Source organism: Microcaecilia unicolor, chromosome 1 (assembly GCF_901765095.1).
Source record: "Microcaecilia unicolor chromosome 1, aMicUni1.1, whole genome shotgun sequence".
Lineage (NCBI taxonomy): Eukaryota > Metazoa > Chordata > Amphibia > Gymnophiona > Siphonopidae > Microcaecilia > Microcaecilia unicolor.
Genome location: NC_044031.1, coordinates 230341464 through 230367227, shown reverse-complemented (window position 1 = coordinate 230367227; position 25764 = coordinate 230341464). Strand labels below are relative to the sequence as shown.

General features: G+C 46.0%; 1 protein-coding gene across 1 annotated transcript in view; it reads left to right on the top strand.

The window, feature by feature from the left end:
* Positions 1–25764, top strand: part of TMEM245 (transmembrane protein 245) — a 342105-nt gene that overhangs the window by 47469 nt on the left and 268872 nt on the right. The window contains 1 exon segment of the mRNA XM_030204645.1: positions 1763–1876. Within this exon segment, the coding sequence (XP_030060505.1) occupies positions 1763–1876 (114 nt within the window).

The following is a 25764-nucleotide window of genomic DNA, read 5'->3' as shown; positions in this document are numbered from 1 at the left end:
GCTCCTTGTGACTCTGGGCAAGTCACTTACCCCTCCATTGCCCCATGTAAGCCACATTGAACCTGCCATGAGTGGGAAAGCGCGGGGTACAAATGTAACAAAAAAAAAAGTGACACACATTACAATTTATAACAAATTACTTCTTTACCTGTGCCCCCCAAACACCTCCAAACTAGATTTCAACCTAATTCATGTTTAATCCAGGATCTAAATGATATAAATAGATAAATCCAAACTGCAGTTCATGTCGGCGGGGGGGGGGGGGGGGCAATGCCCCCCACACCCCCTCAAACTAGGTTTCAACCTAATTCAGCCCCTCAAATTGACACACTGATTACGATTTATAACAGATTACTACTCTACCTATGAAAAGTTATTATGTTATTATGTCATCTGTGCTCTAACTTCCTTGTTCCAGCCCTGATACAAGAAGGAAGCAACGGTCGGTAAAATAAAAAGGCTAGGGAGGGTGGGAAACGACTGGGTGAGGGGGGGGGGGGAGTCTTTTGTGGGAATTGGGAATTGTCCCGGGGAGAATTGTCCTGGGTGGGAATTGTGGGGGGGGGGGGGGGGGGGAATTGGTGGGTGGAAACTGTCTGATGGGAACTCGCCTGATAACCTACATTGAACCCTTTTTAGGGGATACTAGTGTTTAACAAGAGCCATATTGACATTAACAATTCATATCAATATTTTTTCATCCTATTTTTTTTTAGTATGGTGGAACCATCATATAAAGAGCAGTAAGTCATGCCCAACAAATGCAGCAATACCCAGTGACCCTCCTTTCCCCTGCCCTCCATCCACCCATGTCCAGCAGTGACCCTTCTCTCCCCTGCCCTGCATGCACCCATACCCAGTGACCCTCCTTTCCCCTGCACTCCATCCACCTATGTCCAGCAGTGACCCTCCTCTCCCCTGCCCTGCATGCACCCATACCCAGCGACCCTTCTCTCCCCTGCCCTGCATGCACCCATACCCAGTGACCCTCCTTTCCCCTGCCCTCCATCCACCTAGGACCATGCAGCGACCCTTCTTTCCCCTTCCCTCCATCCACCCATACCCAGCGACCCTTCTTTCCCCTGCCCTCCATCCACCCATGTCCAGCAGTAACCCTCCTCTCCTCAGCCCTGCATGCACCCATACCCAGCGACCCTTCTCTCCCCTCCATCCACAAATGCCCAGCGACTCCCTTCTCTCCCCTGCCACCCCCTCCCAAGTTGTTTGGCGAATTCTCCTCCCTCCTCCCTCCCTCCGGATCCGGTCCCTTACGTCACCGACCTGCGACCTGACTCTTCGAATTCTTCGGGGCAGGCAGTCTTGCCTGCCTGCTGCCAGTGCTGACTCTCCCTCGCTGGCGCTGCCGTTTCGCGCTTCAAAATTGCTGCCGAGACTTACAAGGGCAGCCTCCAAGACTTCAGCAGAAGTCTCGCGAGGCCACCTCTGGAAGTCTCGGCGGCCATTTTTAAAGTGCGAACCGGCAGCGCCAGCGGGGGACAGTCAGTGCTGGCAGCGGGCAGGCAAGACTGCCTGCCCCAAAGAATTCGAAGAGTCAGGTCGGTGATGTGAGGATCCGAAGGGAGGGAGGAGAGCCGGCTCGCGCGTTTGAACAACCGGCTCGCAAGAGCCGAGCAAAGTTAACAGCCGGCTCCAGCACACCACTGTGCTTATGTTCATAGCTGTATAAATTGACTTTTGAACGTAATAAAGATGTTTGATAATAGTTGGAGACTACTGTGGGTTTTTCCTTTTTATTTAATAGGTACAGAATTGCCAGGCCAGATGATTTCCATCGCTGCCTCAACAATTGCAATGGCCATAACAATCACAGGGTTTGCAGAGAACCAGGAGGACCAGCCTTCATCAGAATCGTCAGGTGATTGAGCATGCCCTAAGAAAACATTTCAGCAGTTTTTCATTAATATAATCATGTTGTACAAGAAGGGAGTCATCAGGCCTAGCCTGAGAGTTTGAAAAAAAAATAATTTTGTAGATGAATATGGCATAAAAGTTCATAGAGGAGATCAGTATAACTGAACAAATTTCAGCCATCAGCCATTGTTGATTAGTGTATATAACTGAAAACAAGCCAAGTTTAAGCAGTTACCAGTTAAATTATTTCTGGGGTCAAATGTGCTTTTGGTTTTCAGTTAGGAAGTAGAGCTCAGTTGTCACCAATAGCTAAGTGACATTGTGAGAGAATCCCAAGTTCAGTAAAATGATAATGGACTTTGGGTATTAATTCATTCAGCTCTGCTAGATGATATTTGGAAGGCTCTTTATGGGCAGGAAGGTCCCTACCCCCAAGAACTCTGCTTTGTGCTTAGAATGCATAAGAAGAGGGATAATTGTTAATGTTAGGACAGTCTTACTTAAGGGATATATGATGTTACATGCCTACTACAAGGCAGCTGTATAGAAGTGTCAGTTTTGCTGAACTGGTAATTTAATAGCAGGTGTGATAAAACATAGTATATCTTAGATAGAAATGGCATTACATACACATGCATATCATAGAACAATGAAGTGAGGCTGACTAGCTCTTTCTGCTTTTGCATATGGAAAAGAGTTTTTTTGGTTCACTGAGGACAAGCAGGCCTTCTCACAGCCAGGTGACATCATCTGACAGAATCTGTTGCAGACGCTGATTAGCGAGATTATTGTAGAATTTTCTAGCAGCATTCCACTGTGCATGTGCCGATGCCTTCCCATCCAATGTGTGAGTTTGAGCTCCTTGATCATCGTTTTTCTGTGGAGCAGGAAAGATGCGTCATCAACTTTTCCTTTCATTGCGAGTTTTTCTCTCATCTGTGGTGCCTTTCTTTGCAGGTATTTTTTGTCCCTTTTGGTTATTCTTTTTCTTACTCTTAATTTTATTCTTTTCTCTCATTTTTTTGTAGTGTTTTTGGCTCTTAGTTTCCTTTCTTTTTCATGGATTGCTAGGCCCTTTTTAGGCCGGAGCACTGACCGCAGTTTGAATGCTGTCTCTCTTTATTGTTCACATTTGGAGTTTAATTTGGCCATGATTCTTTTCTCAATGTCCAGGAAGACACCCAGTGGCTTCAAAAGGTGTGCCAAATGTAATCGGGTGATTTCCTTTATGGACCCGCAAAATTGGAGTATCAGGTGCCTTGGACCTGACCATGAGCCTAACTCTTGTTCTCTGTGTTTGCAAATGCAGTTGAAGACACAGAGGGTTTGACAGGTTCAACAGTAGAGACTTTTTTGCTCCTTGAAGGCCGATATGTTGACATTGGCACCGGAAGCATCAACCTTGATGGTTGCTAAGACTTCATCTACTCCTGGGAGTCCACTAACGAGAAGGTCTCTACCTCTTTCGGCATCAGGTGCTGAGAATAGGCCCCGGGACAAGTCAGCATTGGACCCGACACCAAGGGCACTTATGGGTTTTACGTTATCCTCATTGGCACTGAAGGATCAAGATGCTGAGCATCAGGGAAGCCCAAGAAGCGTAAGCATCAGTCCTCATCGATGCATGGTGCCAGGAGCTCTAGGACATCGGCAATGCCAGTATCCAAGAAGCACTGGGAGGAACGCTCATCCTCTTTGGAAGAGGTGCTGGTGTGCAAGTCTCCAGGCTGCTGGATCCCAGTTTCCAGTTCGGCACAGACACCTTCTCATGCTGCCTCTCTTCCAGCTCCCCCGCCTTTCCCGATGCCTACCTTTAATGAGCAGTTCAAAGCTATGCTCAGGGAGGAGCTGACGCATATGCTGCAGATACTGCAGTTGCAATCTGCTCAGGCATTGAGGGCATTTGCACCAACTGTGGATCAGTCCCAGATTCTTTGTGGGGATGATCCTTGATGTCGGTGCCTCAGAGGGTATTGACATTGACACATGCAGTTCAATTCGATTTTGGGGGAGGAAGCGTCCCCAGAGTGGAGGATAGGGCTGTACCTTGGTGCTTATTGGGGCGTGAATGTAGTTCCACTGAGCCGAGGCTGGTACAGACTCACTCAGTCCAATCAGAGTATAGCGAGGAGTCTGAATGGGACCGCTCATCGGACTCAGAAGAAGACCCTCATTACTTCTCAAGTTGTCATGGATACAGGGGCCTTAGCAATCTGACACAGAACCAGGGATGGTGAGCCCTTGGACCAAAACCGGAGCTTTGGCAGAAAAGCCACCTGGTCTGGCACAGGCAGGAAACAGAACAGACGGGACTAGAATAAGATAAGACAAATCAGTCACAACTGGACAGGCAAACAAGGCAGGAACAGGAATTCTGGAATGGACTTGGCTTGGCTTGACTGGCACAGGATTCTGGAACAGGCTTGGCTTGACTGGAACAGGATTCTGGAACAGACTTGGCTTGGTTTGACTGGAACAGGATTCTGGAGCGGACTTGGCTTGACTGGAACAGGATTGTGGAACAGACATGGATTGACTGGAACAGGATTCTGGAACAGGATTGGCTGGAACAGGATTCTGGAACAGACTTAGCTTAGCAGGGAACAGGAACTAGCTCAAACACAGAACAGGAGCAGAACCTGGCTCAAACACAGAGCAGGAACAGAACTTGGCAGGAACAGAGCTTGACTTAACAGACAGCAGGAACAGAGCTCACAAGAACCAGGAAGCAAACACAGCAGACAAAGGATTAAGCAGACTAAAGGAAAGAGCTGCTTCTAATATATAGCAAAGGAGTAGTGCTCATAAGAGCCAGGTAACAAGCACAGCACACAAAGGGCAAAAGCAGACTAAAGGGAAAAGCTGCTGCTAATACAAAAGTTAGGAAAGGGGCAGAGCTCACAAGAGCCAAAGAACAAACACTGCACACAGAGTTAAAGCAGGTTACAGGGAAGACTAAACAAACAAAGAAGAAATGTACTTACCACAGACTAGCCAGCACCTACAGCAGGGAAGGGAAAGGCAAGACAGGTGGAGAGGCAGCAAACACAGCTGCACAACAGTGAAGTAATCAGGGACGATGCTGGCTTCTACAGACTCTCAGAATAAACAGACAAGAACTACACACGCCCAGAAACAGTACAGGCAGAGCTTGAAACCAAAGCTAACTGAAAGGTAGTCCATATAGGTACAAACAAGAACCATACGTACAGGGAAACAGAACAGAGCTTGCTGTAGAGCATAGCTAACATGAAAATAAATCATGGCGGTTCAAACCAGAAGCACACATACAGGGAAACATAACAGGGCTTAGCTTGAGAGCAAGGCTAACAGGAAAGTAATCATACAGGTTCAAACCAGAAGCACACACACAGAGACAAGGGCTGTGCCCAGAGAAACAGCTAACAAGAAGACCATTCCCCCAGAATCAAAGAACAGTAGAACAAGACAAGGGAAAATAGACCTGTTGCAAAGGCAACCCAGGAAAGTTTCCTTGGTCCTTATAAAGGAGATGGCTGATGATGTCACACTGGGCATTGAATTTTGGAAGCAGAGAGACCAAAGTAAGGCTTGGCTTCAGAGACACCAAAGCGAGGCTTGTCTAGCAGAAACAATCATACAGGGAAAGAGTCTGGAGGGGTCATAGAGCCAGATACGAAGAATCAGAAGGAGACATAAAGGCACGGCCACAGCTGTGACAGAGCTGCAGTCTTATGGGGTACCTTCTGATCCCTCCCCACCTCAAGAGATATGTAAATCTCCATCTAAGGGTCTTTTTCACTGATTTCGTCAAGGAGATGGACTCCACCATCCCTTTGAAATTGGAGGCGCTCTTGGATGGTATATCAAGACATAAATAAATTTGAAACTTGAAGAGCCCAGGGCAAAGATGGTTATCTGTTCTGGATTAAGAGTCACCTCCTAAGGAAGGGGTTACAGTACCATTGCACCCTATCATTAAAGAGGAACTGGCGAAGAACTGGGAATATCCCCTCTTAGTGCAGGTCACACCTAAGAAAGTGGATATATATAGTATTGTATCCAGAAGGCTCCTGGATTCAAGAGGGCTCAACTGGCTCACCACTTGGTTGTTGAATCCTCTCTCAAAGGAGCTAGGAGCTCCAGGACTTGTGCCTTGGATTCCTGGGTAGAGAGGGCTTGGATACTAGACTCATCTGGAAGGAAAGCTTTTCAGACTTTGATGCTCATTTCCTGCATCCAGTCCTACCAGCTGTACACAAGCCTTTACTTTGCAGTCTTTGCTACGCATTACACTAAGTCTCACAGATTTCTTTCCTACAGGAGCAGGCCTCAGAGCTTCTCTAGTTGGCCATTAAACAGCTGGAGTATAAGAAATATCTGGCCAGGGTCGTGTACAATTCTTTTGACATTGCATCCAGACTCTCCGCCATGGATGTGGAGATGTGCAGACTCTCATGGCTGCATGGCTTTGACCTAGAACCAGCAGTTTAGGAGAGGTTGGCAGATGTACCTTGCCGAGGAGACTATTTGGGGATAAGGTGGAAGAGGTCGCTGACCTCAAAAAGAAACTTTTATACTGTAACTTTTTAGGAGGGAAAGTTTCTGTTTTTCCTGATGTTTCAAGATGGACTCAAGTTAAGAAGTGAAATTTCCTCATGTATCGTTCAAAGTTTTTGGCGCTTGGTGCTACATTTCAACTACGCTATTCCTGTAAATGTTTAATTTCCTTAAATAATGTGAAATATGTTTTCTTTGAGCTAGTTCTCAGAGGGGAAAGGAACAATGTCTTCTTGATGTCCAGTGTGTTTTATATCATAGGACAAATAGATTAATAGTGCAGGTTTTATACCTTTCTTATATTAGATAAATTGTTAAAGTATTCTATCTTCTAGAATTTCTTCACTTGGACTCGCCTCGCAATGGGCTAATAAGCTGTCTTGTATGGGAATTCCAGTTCTGGGCTCTGCCCTCCCGATTGCCAACAGCCTGCGGCTTTTAGGAGTGCATCTGGACTCACATCTCCAGCTGGTTGATCATGTACACTTGGTCTCCAAAAAAATGTTCCAGGCCATGTGGAGGCTTCGGCGCATCAGATACCTCCTTCCCAGAGACTTGTTTCGTACCCTTGTCCACTGGCTTCTCCTATCCCATCTGAATTACTGTAGTGGTATTTATGTGGGTTGCCAGGCCTCCTTATTGAAAACGTTCCAAACGGCTCAGAACACTGCGGTGAGGCTCATCCTTAGAGAAAGGCGTTTTGCACACGCCAAACCCCTGCGCTTTAAACTTCATTGGCTGCCTGTACAGGAGCGCATTGCTTTTAAGATCTGCTCCCTAACACATAAAATCATCTATGGGGCTGCCCCGGATTACATGCTCCCCTTGATCGACCTTCCGCCTAGAAATGCCAACCCTGCTGCTCGGTCCTATCTCCACCTCCATTTTCCGAATTGTAGGGGTGTCAAGTACAAGAAAATCTTCGCCTTGTCCTTCCGTTATTGGAGTCCCAAACACTTAAACACGTTACCTCGTCACCTTAAAGCTCAAGTGGACCATGCCCTTTTTAAGAAGTTGTTAAAGACATTCCTCTTTGCTAAGACTTACCCCCCAACTTACCATGTTGATTGATGCGTCCCTTGTCCCTTACCCTGCCTAGTTCACGCTATTAGTTTCTCCCCTCCTATTTGCTTCTTTTATGCTTGCCTAAGCTTTTAACTTTGTACTCTTATTTAATTCTCTGTAAGCCACATTGCGCCTGCATGAGTGGGAAAATGTGGGATATAAGTAACAAATAAATAAATAAATAAAATGGCCTTGGAATCGGATCAAGAGAGCGTGTATAACCTGCCCCGAGGAGGTATCTGGTCCGGCAGCAGGTTGATGGCACAGTCAAATGCTCGATGCGGCGGTAAAGTGTCCGCCTCCACCGGGTTAAAGACATCGGCATAGGCCTGATACTCCTTTGGCAAGGCCGCCTTACAGGGCTGGAGCTTTTGGGGAGTTGCCGTAAGGACCGGATAGCTAACTGCCGGCCCTCCCAGGTAGTTCTTAATGCAGCGCCTGCCCCAGCGATGGATCTGCCCGCTGGCCCAGTCGATCAAAGGTGTGTGGCGCCGTAACCATGGGAGTCCCAGGACCATGGGGTGAATGGAGCTATGCAGGATCAAAAGCTGGATCTTCTCCCGGTGTCGTTTACCCACCTCCATGTTGAGTGGTGGAGTGATCTGGGTGATAGGGTGAGGTAGCACCGTACCTTGAATGGAGGTGACCTGCAGAACTGGACTGCACAATTCCGCAGGCTGTCGCCACTGATCAAACAGCTCGGCACTAATAAAATTCCCCCCTGCTCCTGAATCGAGCAAGGCCCTGGTGTGGATCGTCTTATCTTGCCAGCACAAGGTCACCGGTATGGTAATCAAGTTTTCGGGAGGGGGAGCCGAACGCCCCAAGACCATTCCCCTCACAGGACTTGGGCGCCGGTGTTTCCCGCCGGCCGAGTGGGACAGATGTGGATGAAGTGGCTGCCCTCTCTGCAGTAGAGGCGCAACTTGTTGCGACGTCGGTGAACCCTCTGAGCAGTGGTCAAGCGATGGCGCCCCAGGACCATGGGTTCTTCCGGCAGACTTCCCCAGGCACTGGTCGATCTCTTAGGCGACAGCACCCGCCTAGCGCGGCCACTGGATCTCGGGGCTGGGCCGCCTGTTCCTGGGCTCTCTCCTGGAAGCGCGTGTCCACCCGAATGCAGAGGGCGATCAAAGCGTCCAGCGATCCTGGGACATCCCGTCCCGCGAGCTCATCCGACCCTGAAGACCCTGCCAGAAGATAGCAGAGAGAGCCTCCTGGTTCCATCGCAGCTCGGTGGCCAGGGTCCGGAACCGGACTGCATACTCGCCCACAGTCCCCTCTCCCTGTTGAATTCGCAGCAACGCCACTGCGGACGAGGAGGGTCTTCCCGGAATATCAAATACCAGTTGAAACTGGCACTGAAACTCCCCAAAGTCAGACAGGAGAGGGTCCTGTTGCTCGAGAAACGAGGACGCCCAGGCCAGGGCCGGTCCAGAGAGGAGAGAAATAAGGAAGGACACCTTCATCCGATCCGAGGGGAACGCCCCCGGCTGCATGTCGAAATACAGGTTGCACTGATTCAGGAACCCCCGGCACTGTGCGGGGGTTCCATCGTAACGAGGTGGCTCGGGAAACCGTGGCCCCATGAATGGACCTCCCGGCCGGGGGGGGGGGGGGGCCGCTGCTGCAGCCTTGGTCTGAGCCTGAACTGTCATCAGCTGGGAGCAGACATTCTGGAGGGCCCCCAACAGGGTGTTCAGCTGTTCCTGCTGCTGTTGCAGAATCTTTGCCAGATCCCTCAGGTCGGGTTGCGTCGGCGAGCTCATGGCTTCGGCTTTCTGTCTTGTATGGGAATTCTGTGAGCCCTTGGGTCTTGCTGGAGGCGGAGGTAAAGGTGACCGCTGGCTGTCCAAAGGACAGCCGAACAACCCCTAGACTTCACTCGTGGCGACCGCCATTCACCGGGAGTTGAGCTCCCAGCTGCAGGCGGCCAACGGGACTTCTGGAACCGCAGGGGTTGGCGGACTGGCCAGACGAGAGAGGCAGGAGCAAGCGAGGATAGTCAGGAACAAGCAGTGGTCAGGGCTGGCAGCAAGCGAGGATAGTCAGGAACAAGCAGTGGTCAGGGCTGGCAGCAAGCGAGGATTATCAGGAACAATCAGTGGTCAAAATCAGGCAATGGTCCAAAATCAGGAACACATTCAAAATGTCCAAGTGCACTACAACTACCCAGGAATGGAATAGAAGCCGAAGCACAGAAGGACTGAAGGCAAGGCTTTAGATAGGGAGGCAATCAGAGTCAACCATTCTCAGCTGAATCCAACATGGCTGCCCCCACAGGAGATTTCCAAGGACCAAATATGGGCTTCCTTCCTGTCCTCGTTACTCCACGATGGCTGGACCCCTTGAGCTAACCAAGATGGCCACTGCCATTGATCCAACCCAGATGACGGCTGCCAGAACTAGGAAACCGAAACAGACCTTCCTAAGTCTGATCCTTGTCCCTTTCCGATGGAACTGCGGAATGACCTAGTCGGGAGGAGCGTTGCACAGGTGAGGGACGTGAAATAAGCACAGTTAATAGTGCCTTATGTTGTTTGAGGTATTTCTTTTTCTTTTTGCTTTTGTTACATTCTGTGCTGTAATTTCTACAAACATTTTCTTTGTAATTATTTTGAAATGCAATAAAAAAAAAAAGAAAAAAAAGAAACACATTGATACCATCCAAACCCTATTTCAGCAGCCTCTAGCTGTAACCTCTTCATGTCGGTTTTCGAGTGGGCCTAGGTGGCGGCCCTACTTCTCTCAGAGGTGTAGGTTTTTGTTGCCTTCTCGCTGTATTCAGAACCCTCAGGCCCAGTGTTCTCAGCCTCGCCAGTCCTGACCACATAAGTCCCTGCTACCTCCTCAGTCAAATTAAGGAACAAGCTTTTAACTGGCTCCAGGAGAGCATAACTGCCCTAAAAGTAACCATCCTGGATGGCCTACCAGTAGGGGGGAGACTACATTTTTTGTATCATAGGTGGCCCCTTGTAACCTCTGACTGGTGGGTTCTGCAACTAGTCTGTCAAGGTTACGCACTGCATTGGTTTCAAAGACCACCAAATTGCCCACCGAGATCATTCATCAACTCTCGGCACAAGCAGGTACTTGTAGAGGAAATCTCTGCCCTTCTACAGGCCAGTGCCACTAGGGGAAGAAGGAAAGGGATTCTATTCCAGATACTTTCTTGTGCTCAAAAAGATGAGGGGATTTCGTCCCATCTTAGACTTAAGGGCCCTGAACAAATTCCTTGTCATAGAAAAGTTATGGATGATTTCTCAGGGCACCCTTCTTCCCATGATTCAGAAAAAAGATTGGCTATGCTCTCTGTACTTAAAAGATGCCTATACCCACGTTTTGATACTTTCCAGTCATAGGAAATATCTCAAATTTCAAATACAGAAACACCACTACCAGTATTGCGTTCTGCCTTTTGGCCTCATGTCAGCTCCCAGGTCATTCACCGAGCGTCTAGTGGTAGTTGTAGCATATTTGCATAGACTGGGAGTGTTTGTGTTTCCCTATCTGGATGATTGGCTGGTCAAGAGCACTTTGCAGGATGGAGCGACAATCAGTGCACCTAACTATTCGGGTGTTGGAGTTACTAGGGTTCATCATAACTACTCTAAGTCCCACCTTCTCCCGGTCCAGTGATTGGAGTACATAGCCTTGCTTGATACATTGTAGGCTCAGGCTTTTCTCCCACAAGCGAGAGTAGAGACCTTAACAGCACTGGCCTCGCAGGTCCGAAGCAGCAACCAGGTCACATCTCGGCAAATGTTGAGATTGATGAGCAACAGTGCATGTCACTCCAATGACATGGCTCCATTTGAGAGCAGCCTAGTAGACCTTAGCTTCCCTGTGGATTCAGGTGGCTTGGAATCTAACGAATGTAATCCACATTTCACCAGAGTTAATTCATGCCCTTCTCTGGTGGACAATTTGATTGAATTTGACTGTGTGACTACCATTCCAAGTACCACCTCCTCCTCAGAACTACTACTACTTTTCATTTCTATAGCGCTACTAGATGTACGCAGCGCTGTACACATGAACATGAATAGACAGTCCCTGCTCAACAGCGCTTACAATCTAATTAGGACAGACACACAGGACAAATAAGAGAGAAGGGAATTATTAAGGTGGGGATGATAAAATAAGGGTAAGGAGTTAAAAGTAGCATCAAAAAGGTGGGCTTTTAGCCTAGATTTGAAGACAGCCAGAGATGGAGCTTGATGGACCGGCTCAGGAAGTTTATTCCAGGCATATGGTGCAGCAAGATAAAAGGAGCGGAGTCTAGAGTTAGCAGTGGAGGAGAAGGGTGCAGATAAGAGAGATTTACCCAGGGGGGGGTGTCAAGATGGCGGCAGTATCGGAGGTTTAGTAGAATGCTCCGACCTTGTGGGCAAATAAATTTTTGCTGTTCCAATATGCTGCATTCTAAGCATAAGGGAACTCTGAGAGTAGTGCCTCCGCCTAACTCAGCTTCCTCGCCAGCCCAACCGTGCCTGGAATGCTACTTCTCCGGGACCTTCAAAACACAAGAGGGAAAGGATCCCATAGCGGGTGTACCTGGAGAAGCAGATTCCCTGCCGGGAGATGAAACCTCCCTCTCACCACCATCACTTTCAACGTTTCCACCTTGTCCGACGACGAAAGCAACCCTAGTGGGAAACCCGACCAACCCTGAAAGTGTGTTGGAGACAGCAACCAGCGAGGACCTAAGGCTGCAACAGCAGACGCCGAAACCCGAAGGAGTTTTTTCCTCTTAGGAGAAAAAAAACGGAAGTGACTCTGGAGACGATTTGGGCAAAGTTGGAAAGTATGGATACCACATTACAAAAATCTTCAGGTGATGTTCAAATTCTTAATAATAAGTTTGAAGAACTAAAAATGACTGTTTAATCTGTAAAGCAAGATATGTCTGCACGTGTTACATCATTACAAAAAGAGGCTGACTCATTTAAAGAATTTAAAAATATAGTAATTAAAGACAATAGTGAAATACGAAGAAAAATCGAGCAGATGGAAAATGTTAATCGTCGTTTAAATCTACGCCTCTTAAATTTTCCTAAACTACTGGGGGTAACCCCAGTAGAAACTTTCTGTAGATATTTAAATGAAGTATTAAAAATTCCTCTTGACGTTATACCAGTTAACAAGTTATATTATATTTCTAATTCTAGAGGTGAAATGGGAGGCATTGAAAATGAATCGCTTGATTTACAGAACATATCAGCTCTATTAGAGCAATCCTCTGAAAAAATAATAGAGAGATCTACATTGATTGCCTCATTTGTTTTTGAACAGGACTTCAACACAGTTTTAAGACTTTATTTTAGGAACTCGTCTACCCAATTTTGTGGAGCTAAAATATGGATTTTTACAGATGTGACTAAACAAACTCAAATGAAAAGGAAATCTTTTCTTGCTTTGAAACAAAGGACATTAGAAATTGGTGGATTTTTTTTTTTAGCGTACCCATGCAAATATGTGGTCAAATTGGGTCAAACAAAATATACTTTCTACTCACCGGAACAACTCAAATCGTTTCTAGAGCTGAAACAATTGAAATAATGTTAAAAGAATTATTTTGGAGGATTGTCAGCCTTGTTTAATGATCTTTGTTTTCTTCTATGATAACTTCTCTAATTTCATAACCCCCCTCTCTTATTTTGAGGTCTAAGAAAGCGTAATATATTTTCCTTTATGTTTAAATTCTTATATTCTCAAATATGTATTATTTTTCTTATATAACAAAATCCTTAATTGATTTATGATAGAGAATAATGTAGCTGTATTTCTGAAAACAAGTTCTAATGCTTGTTAATTTATGTTAAAAATTGATAAAGATATTAAAAAAAGAGAGAGATTTACCCAGTGAACAGAGTTCTCCTCAGGAGGTGATAACAAGGGATGCATCCAGTCTGGGATGGAGAGCTCATGTAGATGGGCTTCACAGCCAAGGACCTTGGTCTGCTCAGGAAATAGATCTCTATATCAGCCTCCTCGAGCTGAGGGCCATTTGGAAGGCTTTTTCAGATCGGCTACAGAACCAAATAATTCTCATTCAAATGGACAGCCAGGTTGCAGTGTTTTATATGAACAAGCAGGGGGTTTTGGGATCCTGTCCCTTGTGTCAATAAGCAGTGGAGATGTGGAAGTGGCCTTCCTTCATGGAATGGCCCTCCGAGCTACATACCTACCAAGAGAAGACAATTGCCTGACAGACAGTCTGAGCAGGGTTTTGCAGCTGTACGAGTGGTCTCTCAACATGGAACATGGGTGTAGCCCTTAAGATCTTCTGAGAGTGGGGCACCCCTTTGGTGGATCTTTTTGCTACTAATCTCAACAACAGTGTGTCCTAGTTCTGTTCCAGGCTCAGATCACACTGCAGATTAGCATCAGATGCTTTTCACCTACATTGGGGAGAGGGTCTTCTGTATGCGTATCCTCCAATAGAGGAGACTTTGCTGAAATTCAGCAAGTCCGGGAAACTATGATACTTCGCCCCTTACTGGCCAGGGCAGATCTGTTTTCCTCCTCTTCCTGAGTTGTCCTTTGAAGATCCGTGGAGATCGGAATATTTTCTGACCCTCGTTATGCAAAACGAGGGCTCCCTTCTGCATCCAAACTTCCATTCCCAGGCCCTCACGGCTTGGATGTTGAGAGCATAGAATTCAAATCCTTAGATTTGCCGGAGGGTGTCTCTTGCATCAAGTTGGCTTCCAGAAAAGACTCCACTAAGAGGTGTTACTCATTTAAGTGGTGAAAGTTGTCTGGTGAGAGGACAAGGCCTTAGATCCCCTGATTTGCCCTACACAAAAACTGCTTTAATACCTCCTGTACCTCTCTGAGTCTGGTTTAAAAAACAACATTGTACGGGTTCATCTAAGTGCAATTAGTGCTTATCACCATACGGGAGGTAAGCCCATGTCTGTACAGCGTCTAGTTGTGACATGAAAGATTTGCTATTGACAAAACTTCCTATCAAGCCTCCAGCTGTTCTGGGATCTCAACGTTGTCTTCATGCAGCTGATGAAAGCTCCTTTTGAGCTGCTTGATTCCTGCCATGTGAAGTATTTGACTTGGAAAGTTGTGTGTTTTGTGGCAGTCACTTCAGCTTTCAGCGTCACTGAGCTTCAGGCTCTGGTAATTGATCCACCTCACACTAAGTTTCATCACCATAGAGTAGTTCTTCGCATGCATTCTAAGTTCTTTGCTATGGTAGTGTCAGAGTTCCATCTTAACCAGTCAGTCATTCTGCCAACACTTTTCCCAAAACCACATGTCCATCCTCGTGAGTGTACTGCATACCTTAGATTGCAAGCAAGCCTTAGCCTTCTGTCTAGAATGGACTAAAGTCCATAGACAGTCCACCCAGCTTTTTGTTTCTTTTGACCCAACAGGATGGGGTAGCCATTGACAAACGCACACTTTATAATTCACTAGCAGATTGCATTTCCTTTACTTATGCATGATCATGTCAAGGCTTGTGATGTCAGAGCCATGGTTACTTCGGTAATCCACTTGAGATCATCCTCCATAGAGGAGATTTGCAAAGCTGCAATGTTATCATCTGTCCATACATTCACATCTCATTACTTCCTTGAGCAGGATACTCGACGTGATAGCTTGTTTGGACAGGCAGTCTTGAAGAATTTGTTCAGTGTATGGAATCCAACTCTACCCCCAAAGGCCTAGTTTTCTTTGGTTCTAGGCTGCACCTTCATAACTAGTATGTGTAACCCCTGGCTCGCTCCCCCCCAACCCCAATCAGGGCCGCTGGCTAAGCTCCCTGGGCCAGGTATCTGGGACCAGGGGTCATAAAATGTATGTTTGCCGGGGCCAGGCTAAATCCTGCTAGGCCGAAGGTTAATCTTTCTCTAGGCACTGTTAAGTCCACTCCCAGTAAAAAAAAAAAATAACCAGCAGTCATTGAATTAAACTTCAACTGGCTTTACTTCATAACAGCTTGGAAAACAGTTTAAAAAATCCAAATTGATATTTACAGTCAGGGCATGTAATATAGAAATGATAAGTAGTAGTAGTAATAATACCAGGTCAGCTTCAGACATAATCTCCTCCAAACGCCAAAAGAAATACAGTCATTGAACATCAGCAACACGGTTTTTCTTATACTTCTGTCTTCCCCGAACACCCAATGAATGTTCTACCAGAAGTGAGGCTCCCCTTCTTCCATTTATCCTACCCAGGATGTTTTTCCCCTGTGCATTCCTTCTTGTTCCCATGTTGGGAACTCCCCACAGGCACCCTCTGCCTTGTGGCAGGGGCTTAATCTGCTGGACACTACAGAAGTCCTCCCTCTTGAATCCAGGACTTCCCGCTTGGTGCTTATCACTTTTCTACCCCGCCTCTAGAGGCTGGGCTCCCCCCATTTCCACCCACCAAGGCAAGGTTTACCAGTCCCTTTTGCCATATTGACCCCTAGAAAATCCTCCCAACTTCTGCCTGCAGCAGAGAGGCACTTTTCAGTGGGGGGCCATATAGGTAAATAATTTCAGGTTAATTAGCTTCCAGTCCTTGATATTTCAAGTCCGTATTGTGTTTCCGGTGAGCCTGGTAGCTAGGGATTCCCAGCTGTGAGAATATGGAAGGCCTGCTTGTCCTCGGAGAAAACAAAATTACTCACTTGTAGTAGGTGTTCTCTGAGGACAGCAGGCCAAGTATTCTGACATACCTTCCTCATCCCCTTGGAGTTGTATACTTCAGCTATCTTATATGACTGAGAGTCACCAGCTTGTGCACTGTGGGATGCTGCTAGAAAGTTCTACAATGATCTCACAAGTCAGTGTCAGCACTGGGCTCCTTTGGATGACGTCACCCAGCTGAGAGAATACTTGTCTTGCTGTTCTCAGAGAACACCTGCAGAAACTTTGCATTTCCCTTTAGAAAGTTCTAGTGAAACATGCATTCAACAAATTATAGGCATATCATAACAAATTACAGCAGAAAGCTACACAGAAAATATCTTTGCTGCAAAACTGAGTGAGCATACAGTACCTGTTTCACACACATGATTATCTTTTGTTTGTGTAATTTGATTTTGTGAAGTATTCAATAAAGAGATTCCAGACAGATTTGAACTTTTTGTGATATTTGAGTGCCTTCAATTCATCTGTCTCCATTATGTACCAACAAATGCTAAACCATTTAAATAAAGGTGTGTATAAATACGTACATTTTGGGATCTGATGTATACTTGTGACCCAGACTGTCCACTAGCAGGGACAGGAAACTGGGCTCAGTGGACCTTTGGCTCAGCATGGCTTATCTTATGTTTTTATGTTAAGGCAGTTTCAGGTAATTTCCAACATGCTTGTGATAAATATTTGGCCAATTAACCAAGGAACTGAGGTTCATATATCTAGCAAAAGATTTCTACCCTAAAAGAATTCATAGTTTTTCTGGGATTGAAATTTCAACGGTACCTACAATAACTTTCAACTGTGTATAAAAGACTTTTATTTTATAGTAATTGTGGTGAAGTCTTTAGTCTGTTAAATGTTTTGCACATTTCTGCTGTTTAAAATACAATTCAGAATGCACTGAAGTAGGAGTTTGCTTCATTGATCTACACAACATATGCTACACTTTCAACATGAAAGAAGAATCAGAGAAATATTCAAAAAGTAATTTTGTTTATTTATAATTGCTAATACCCCTTTACTGATATTATAGGCCAAGGCGGTTCAGGGAAAATTCCCAATATCTAACCTGGTGCCTCATCATAAGCCTGTTTAAATTATAAAGTTTTGAACTGAGTTTTAAAACCTTGGAACGATAATTCTCTTTAAATAATACTAGGAAGATTATTCCATTGAAAAAGAGCTGGAAAGAAAAATAGCGCAATGTTTAGTTGACTCCAGCTTGCAGTTCTTGAGCCAGGAAGTACCAGGTGATGGTGATTCAAAAACCGTAAAACTCTGCCAGGATTATATGGTTTTACCAAGTTTGCAAGATAATGAGGGTTCCCAATCACAAGCTCTTAAGTTAAATCCAAAAGCTTAAATAAAACCCTAAACTGAACAGGTAACCAATGAAACTTCTTTATGCTCCCTTGACTCAGTACTTGGCAGAAGCCTCTTTTTGTCACGTCTGTGCCCGTGACCACCCTCAGACTTAACTTATTTCTGGGGGTCAGCTTCTAAGCTGACTTCTGCCTATCCTTTTTAGAGTAGTTTTCCTTCTGTGTGCTGGCTGCTTCCAGCATGGCTCTAATTACTCCACTCTACTGCACCTGGGGGTGCTGCCTGAGTTAGCTCTACCTCTGTCTCCAGCCTGGCTGTGTTTGCTCCTCTGTGCTGCACCTAGGTATTCTGTGTTCTGTGTGCGCTCTGCCTGCTCCTTGGTTTGTGCTCCTCTCACCCGCTGGTGGCCAGAGCCAGTGGCTGCCACAGTTTGTCTTGCTGTTCCTACCCGTTCCAGACTTTTTAGTCCGGTTCTTCCAGGCTGCCGTACTTGTCTCTCTTGTTTGTGCCTGGACAGCCTCCGTAGTTGCTTACTGATGGCTGCAGCTGCTCCTCAGGTGTTGAAGGGCTTTGTTAATCACTTAGAGACTGCAGCCTTGGCCTTTGCATCATCTAAGGTCCCTGGTATGTTAGAGTGCTTTGTGCACTGCTACCTTGTCCAGTTCAGTGTGAGTTTCTAGCTTGTTACTAGTAGCTTGGGCATAGCTTTTCTTGTTGGCTTATGTACAGCTTTACTAGTTCTCCTGTGTGTTGTGTTGTGTGAGTTGCTAGCGTGTGACTAGTTAGCTTGGGCATAGCTTTGCTTGGTGGCTTGTGTACAGCTTTACTAGTTCTCCTGTGTTTTGCTTAGTGTGAGTTTCTAGCTTGTGACTAGTTAGCTTGGGCATAGCTTTCTTGTTAGCTTGTGTACAGCTTTACTAGTTTTCTTGTGTTTAGCTTTCTGGTTTGCCTGTGTGTGTTTTCCTTTGCTTCTGGAGCTTCAGCCTTAGTCCTGTCCGCTGCCAGAACTGCCTGAACCCGGATATTCTCTGCCTGTGGCCAGACCTGACTATTGCCGGAACCCGGACACAGGGCCGTGCCAATGCGGTAAGCGGGATAAGCAAGGCAGGGGGACGCCTGCCTTCGAGGGGCGCCGCTGCCCTGCCGTCCCTGTCTTCCGCTCACTTGCAAAATCTTTTACCTGAAGTTGCGATTCTCCTATCTCCCCTGCCCTCCTTTTCATGGCAAACCGGAAGTGAAAGCAATGCAGCAGTATTCATTGAGGCAGGCAGGCTCTTCAAGTTATTTGAGAGAATGCAACCAGATTGCTATATATGCTTTGGTTTGGTGATAACTCCTCACTCAGGGTGAGCTTCAGAGCTTGAACAACATTCAAATTAAAGAGAACCTGAAATTTTAAAAGTGCTAAAAATAAGTTTTAAAAGTATTTGCATTAAATCTAATTGCAGAATTCAGGTGCTGGGAGTCTGTACTTGGTTGTCATATGCTCAGATTTGTTTAAATCATATGCAAATTAGTCCATTTTTGGGAGGTTCTCATTTGAATATTTATGGATAAAAAATGATGGAATGTTTACAGCCTTAATGTTAGGTCATGGCTCTGATCAAAAGTGTAAAGTTTGATCCAAAACCGAAGGGTTTATCTAGTGTTTTTCACTAAAAATTCCCATGAGTGTCTGTATGTTAATCTGCATTCAAATAGAGCTCTCTGATTGGATGATCAGCTTCTGTTAGAAATCTGCCAGGAAGGAAACACAGTGAGACAGCAACTGACCGTCGGTTTGGCCAAGAGAGACATGCAGCTGTGAGTTCCTGTGTGTGTCGACTGAAATTATAAAAGAGTGCCTGATTATGTGGTAAATGAGAAAATATGAATGAAAAGAGGTTGGTGGAGATTGAAGTTTCTCTAGTGAGAAAAGGATCTGAATATTTCAGGATTACTTGAAGTTTATGAAGAATAGAAAAGGGTGAATTTCAGTTTGAGTGTTTAAATCCTATAAGCTATATAAAGGCTAGGTAGATTTAAGTGACTGTAAGCAAGGAAACCTTAATATTTGATCTGAAATAAATATTTGATCTGAGATAGTTGATCAGAGATAAATGTTTGATCTGAATTATATCCTTTGGTGCAAAGGAGATTAGAAAAAGAATCTTTGGAAACTAAGAGGACTTTGCTCACATTTTGAATTAGCATTCCTATTTTGAGTTGGAAATCTTTGAAGTGTTATGAAAATACATTTTGCTTTAATAAAATTGCTAAACTTTAGAGTCAGAGACTTATCAATGAGGGATACATACAGTACTATTTTTTCCTGAGGTCCGGCTTACTTGCCTGCTCCCTTCTGTTCCTGCTCTGCTAGACGGAGGGGGGGGGGGGGGGGGGCGCCGACTGATAGTCTGCAGGGGGGCACCAGAGACCCTAGGCACGGCCCTGCCTGGACATTCCCTGCCTGTCTGCCTTGCTTTCGCCTAGGTGCCTTGGGGCACTTCTGTATCCTGATTCCTGTTGTTCCTGCTTGCTAGTTCCAGTTCCGGTTTTCTTGTAAGCCCTGCCGGCTGCCTGAACTTGAGGGCTCAACCCTCTGGGAACGGTGGCTAAGCGTAGGTGAAGCCTAGGTCCAGTGTGTTCCTGTCCAGCGGGTTCCGGTCCCGTGTGTTCCAGTCCAGTGGGCTCCACTCCAGGGTGTACCAGTCCAGTGGGCTCCACTCCAGGGTGTACCAGTCCAGTGGGTTCCAGTCCAGTGCGCACCCGTCCGGTGCATTCCAGTCCTGTGTATTCCAGTGCAGAACTCCAGGCCGGGGTTCCAGTCCAGCCTTGCCTCGTCTCTGCTTTGAAGGTGACCTTGCCTGCCACTGCCGCTCCATGGTAGTGGTCCAAGAGCTCACAAACCCAGTGTTTCCAGGGAAGAAGCCTGACACTTTTACAGCAATAACAGCCATGAGTCATTAAGGATGAGGATAAGTGTCTACCAGCTTGGTATTGTGGGATACTTCATTGTGCTGTGGGCATGCATTGCAGCAGGGGAGCTAGAGAGGGTTATGAAGATCAAGGGAAAGATGGATTGTGCAAAGTACTTGCAGGTCTGGAAGAAATCTTCTAGTCTGGGGAGAACTCCTCAAACTTGACAAACCAGTGATCCTAAACTCAAAACAAAAGCAACGATGGAGTGACTCGGCAAGAAGAAAATGATTGTTTTCCTGTGGTCCAATCACAGCCCAGACCTGAATGCAGTAGAAGAGCTGTGGTAAGGCTTCTGGAGACCCCAGTCCACAGGCAATCCCAGCTAATATGAAAGAGCTTGAACTATTCTGCCAAGAATGGACAAAAACATCTACTGAACATATTGTTTAATTATTTAGATAGGAAAAACTTAGCCCAATTGTAAAGAATTGGTGGCTCCTGAGGATGCAATTTTGTGAAATGGAGAGGCTCCTTAGGGCCTTGCCAATGAAAAAGCTATGTTACCATAATGATTTAGAGTCAACAAACTGATATTAACAAAGTCTATTGAAAAGAAACAGAACTTTGATAAAAAGAAAAAATAGAACTTGTATAAAAAAGAAAAAAGTTTACTTGGTCCTTTTATTTTCATGACCAAACCTCAAAAAGGTGCCCAAACTGACCACATGACCACCGGAAGGAAGCGGAGATGACCTCCCCGTACTCCCCCAGTGGTCACTAACCCTCTCCCACCAAAAAAACCCCACTTTAAACACTTTTTTCCTGCCTGTATGCCAGCCTCAAATGCCGTACCCACCTCCATGACAGCAGAATGTGTTCTGTCCTCCGACAGCCTTTTCCTGCTTGTGATGTGGCTCTGGGGTGAGTGTGACACCTTTTCTATTATTTGCATTGCAGAGTCACATCAGCAATGCATTGTGGTGGGTGTAGGTATTGGTAGTTGGTAGGCTTTACTCCCCTGGTGCTTTCCCCCTGCTTACTGGGTCAGAGTGTGCCGTTTTGTTTCCTGTTGTAGTCCATGCAGTAGTGGCCATTTTTGTAAGCCAGTTTTAGTTCCCTTTCCTGTGTTACCCACATTAGAGAACGTAGTTCTTACGTTGAATGGTGCTGAAAGAGGGCATTGTACACCATTGTGCCAGCTCTGACCTACTGCTAATCTTAGTACCAGGGGACTCTTTGCCAGTGGGGCACAACCTCTGATCTGCAGTTAACTGTGAGTAAACGTGCTTATTCAAATAAAGGACTTTTTCAAAGAGATTAGTCTTCAGGTGTCAACTGGTGTGCCAAAGTTATACAGCAGCAATAAGTCCTAGAGGCTGTATGTAGGTCCCTGGAGCAGTTTTAGTGGGTGCAGTACATTTGGGGTAGTGGGTTTTTGGGGGGGGGTTGGGGGGCTCAGCTCCCAAAGTATGGGAGCTATGCACGTGGAGCTTTTCTGAAGTCCACCGCAGTGACCCCTAGGGAGCCCAGTTGGTGGCCTGGCATGTCAGGGGGGGGCCAGTTCACTAAAAATGCTGGCTCCTCCCATGGCCAAATACTTTGGATTTGGCCGGGGTTTGAGATGGCCGACATAACTTTCCATTATCGCTAAAAAACGCCACCGGCCATCTCAAACCCCGGCCAAATCCAAGGCATTTGGCTGGCCGGAACCGTATTAACGAAACAAAAGATGGCCGGCCATATTTTTCGAAAATACGGGTCTGGCCAGCTGTTTGCGGCACCGCCAAAATACATCGGCGGCCATGTGTTTCACCGGCGCCGTTCGATTATTCCCCTCATAGTCTCCTAAATGTTTCTTTGCAAATGCTTTGCAGCACATCACATAACTTTTCTTCAGCAGTGGCTTCTTTGTTGCCATGTTTAATCTTGACATTTTTTAAATGTTAACATTTTCCTTGGTATAAACCAAAGACCTCTCTAATCCTTTCATAGAAATCTAAGGCCTCATAGTGACCTCCCTCAGCAGTTTCTTCAATTTTGCCCAATAAGGATACCCTTCTGTGTTTTGGTGGTATTATACTGGTTCCACTTTACAATGATTGACCTGGCAGTGCACTAAGAAATACTGAGATTTTCTTATAGCCTCCTGCCATTCTGTATCTTTTAATAATTTTATCCAGAGTTCTTTTAGACATTGTGAGAGTGCAGGTGAAAGGGGATCCGGGAAGGCACGAAGAAAGGGGGTGCAGGGAGCCGGGGAATCCCAACGGGGCAGATTTCATGTGCACAATACCCACATTCAGAAAGCTGGGCTACCGGAGGCAGAGAGGTTGCCTGGGTTAAGGAAGAAGGGGAGGAACTACCAGTCCCAGAATCCTTCTCTTCCCCACCCGGCTGTGCAAGAGTTAGGGGAGGAGATAGAAGATTGGGAAATGGTCTCTGAGGAAGGTGATGAGGGCCAGCTGGAGAGATTGGGGGCGGGGGAAGTTGAAGAGGAGGATAAAATGGAGATTACTGAAGGGCTAGAGGAGGAACAGATGGAGATTGGAGCTCTGGCTCAAACCCGAAAAGCTGCTGTAAGAGGGTGGCTAGCTGTGCCTTGGAGAGACTGGTGGAAGACCGGAGGAGAGAGGCTGAGGCGCTGTGGAAGATCTCTACTAAAGAGAGAACAGGTGCAGCCCTGGGAGAGAAAGAGGGCTGGGCACAATTGAAACCCCAGCCTGAACCAGATGGGAACCAAGCTGTGTAACTGTGCTGTAAGAAGGTGCAAGAAAGACTGTGTAAACTGTTTCCTACTGAAAAGGTCTGGGCTGCAACCTACCAAGCTACTGTGTTTTCTTTCTGGTAATGTACTGTTCCCTAAGAGAAGTAATCTTAGGTCAAGTGAAGTGAAGTTATATGGACTGTTTTGAACCTGACTTGTGCTTTGGGTATTAAGCCCTAAACAACCTGGAGTTAAGGGGTGCCTGGGCGTTTATGTTGACCTGAAGCAAGAAAATAAAATCCCTTACTTATAAACATTGTGCTTTGAATGTGCCTCTGTGAAAGGAACGGAGGGAGGAAGGAGTCCTGGAAGTTCTCAGGGCCTGGAGCTGAGGCTCAAAGCAGCCAGATTGCTGTGGAGTGAGGCAGCAGCCGTGTGAAGGAAAAGGCAGCTAAGCAGGGTCGAGCCTGGCTGGGTCCTGGAAGGGCGACCCAGCTACAACATGGGTGTAGTTTGGGGGGGTGGCATGTCCCCCCAAATGCTGCAGGGCATAACATCAGAGCAGACTACCAACTGAAAATAATAAGGAACAGCATATGGAATGTCAACTGAAATGCAAAGTACTGTTAAGGAAGGCAAAGAGAGACTTTGAGAAAAAGATTGCATTGGAGGGAAATGTTTTTTAGGTATATTAAAAGCAAGAAGCCGGCAAAAGAATTGCTTGGATCGCTAGATGACAGAAGGGTACAAGGGTCAATCAGGGAAGACAAAGCCATAGCAGACAGATTAAATTAATTTTTTGCTTCGGTCTTCACCGAGGAAGATTTGGGATCGATACTGGTTCTAGAAATGGTATTCAAATCTGATGAGTCAGAGAAACTGAATGAAATCTCTATAAAAGATGTAATGGTGCAGTTTGACAAATTGAATAGTAGCAATTCTCTTGGGCTAGATGGTATTCATTCTCGAATACTGATATAATTAAAACATGAACTTGCAGAGCTATTGTTAATAATATGTAATTTATCTTTAAAATCAAGCATGGTTCCGGAAGATTGGAGGCTAGCCAATGTAATGCTGATTTTTAAAAAAGGTTGCAGAGGTGATCCAGGAAATTATAGACCAGTGAGTCTGACGTTGGTGCTGGGCAAAATGGTAGAGACTATTATAAAGAACAAAATTACAGAGCATATTCAAAAGCATGGATTAATGAGACAAAGCTAACACATGGATTTAGTGAAGGGAAATCTTGCCTCACCAATCTATTACATTTCTTTAAAGGGGTGAGCAAACGTGGATAAAGGTGAGACGGTCGATATGTGTATCTGGATTTTCAAAAGGCATTTGACAAAGTACCTCATGAAAGACTCCAGAAGAGAGTCATGGAATAGGAGGTAGTGTCCTATTGTGGATTAAAAACTGGTTAAAAGATAGAAAACAGAGAGTAGGGTTAAATGGTCAGTATCCTCAATGGAGAAGGGTAGATAGTGGGGTTCCTTAGGGGTCTGTGCTAGGACCGCTGCTTTTTAACATATTTATAAATGATCCTGAGATGGGAGTAACTAGTGAGGTAATTACATTTGCTGACGGCACAGAGTTATTCAAAGTAGTTAAATTGCGGGAGGATTGTGAAAAATTTCAAGAGGACCTTACGAGATTGGGAGACTGGGCATTGAAATGGCAGATTCCGTTTAATGTGAGCAAGTACAAAGTGATGCATGTGGGAAAGTGGAACTCGAATTATAGCTACATAATGCAAGGTACCACGTTAGAAGTCACCACCTGGAAAGGAATCTAGGTGTCGTTGATGCAGGGGCGTAGCTACGGGTGGGCCCATCCAATCTCGGCTCAGGCCCGCCCACCCAAGCGCACACTGCAGCAGCCTTTTTCCACTGTGTGAGTCATAGCATAGTGTACCATGGCACAGCAGACGGCACCTGCTCAGCTGATCTCCAGAGTCCAGCCCACCTACCTTTCGGGCTTGCAGAGAGGCAGATTCGGGTCGGCACGGCACGCAGTGGCAGCGGTACTGAAATGCAGGTTGTGTCGTGATGCACATTCCATCCTACGCGGTATGACGTGGCTGTGCGCAGTGGCGTGCTCAGCCTCGCTCTCGCTCCACTCGCTCGTGGCCATCAAGGCAGGCTAAACAATAGCTGCACATAGTGCACGCTGTCGCTTACAGGGTTGAGCATTGAGCTAGTGCGAGCCTGGCTCTGGAAACGTGGGAAAAGTTCTTTGAGACGAATTCCAAGCAGCTGCCAGCACTCCAGGTAACAAAATTTTAAATATATTTTTTTACATCATAATTTTAACATTGTGTAAGTTTTTAAAAATTAAACTAGCTGGGGCCTGGGCACTAATGCTGCCAGTCAGCATAGCATTGTGAAGACTGCTGAGTAAGCTTGGGAAGCACTTATGAAAGGTGGTTGTATGACTACTTTTAGGGGTTCACTTTGCTTTTTACCCCTACTAGACTCCTGATGCAGGCCTTTTGGCCAAAACACAACGGTTGTGTCGAGTCAAATATACTAATTAATAAAATTTGGTTTTAGCTTTACTGTGATCCAGTCTCTGGGACTCCTGGTTTTGTGCCCACTTTTCTGTTTGTTTTACAAAGCATCCGTGGGTGGTCTTTGAGTTCTCCACGCTTTGTGGATTCTCTATTGCGTGGGCACTATTAAAATTTATTGTTGTGGAATTTCC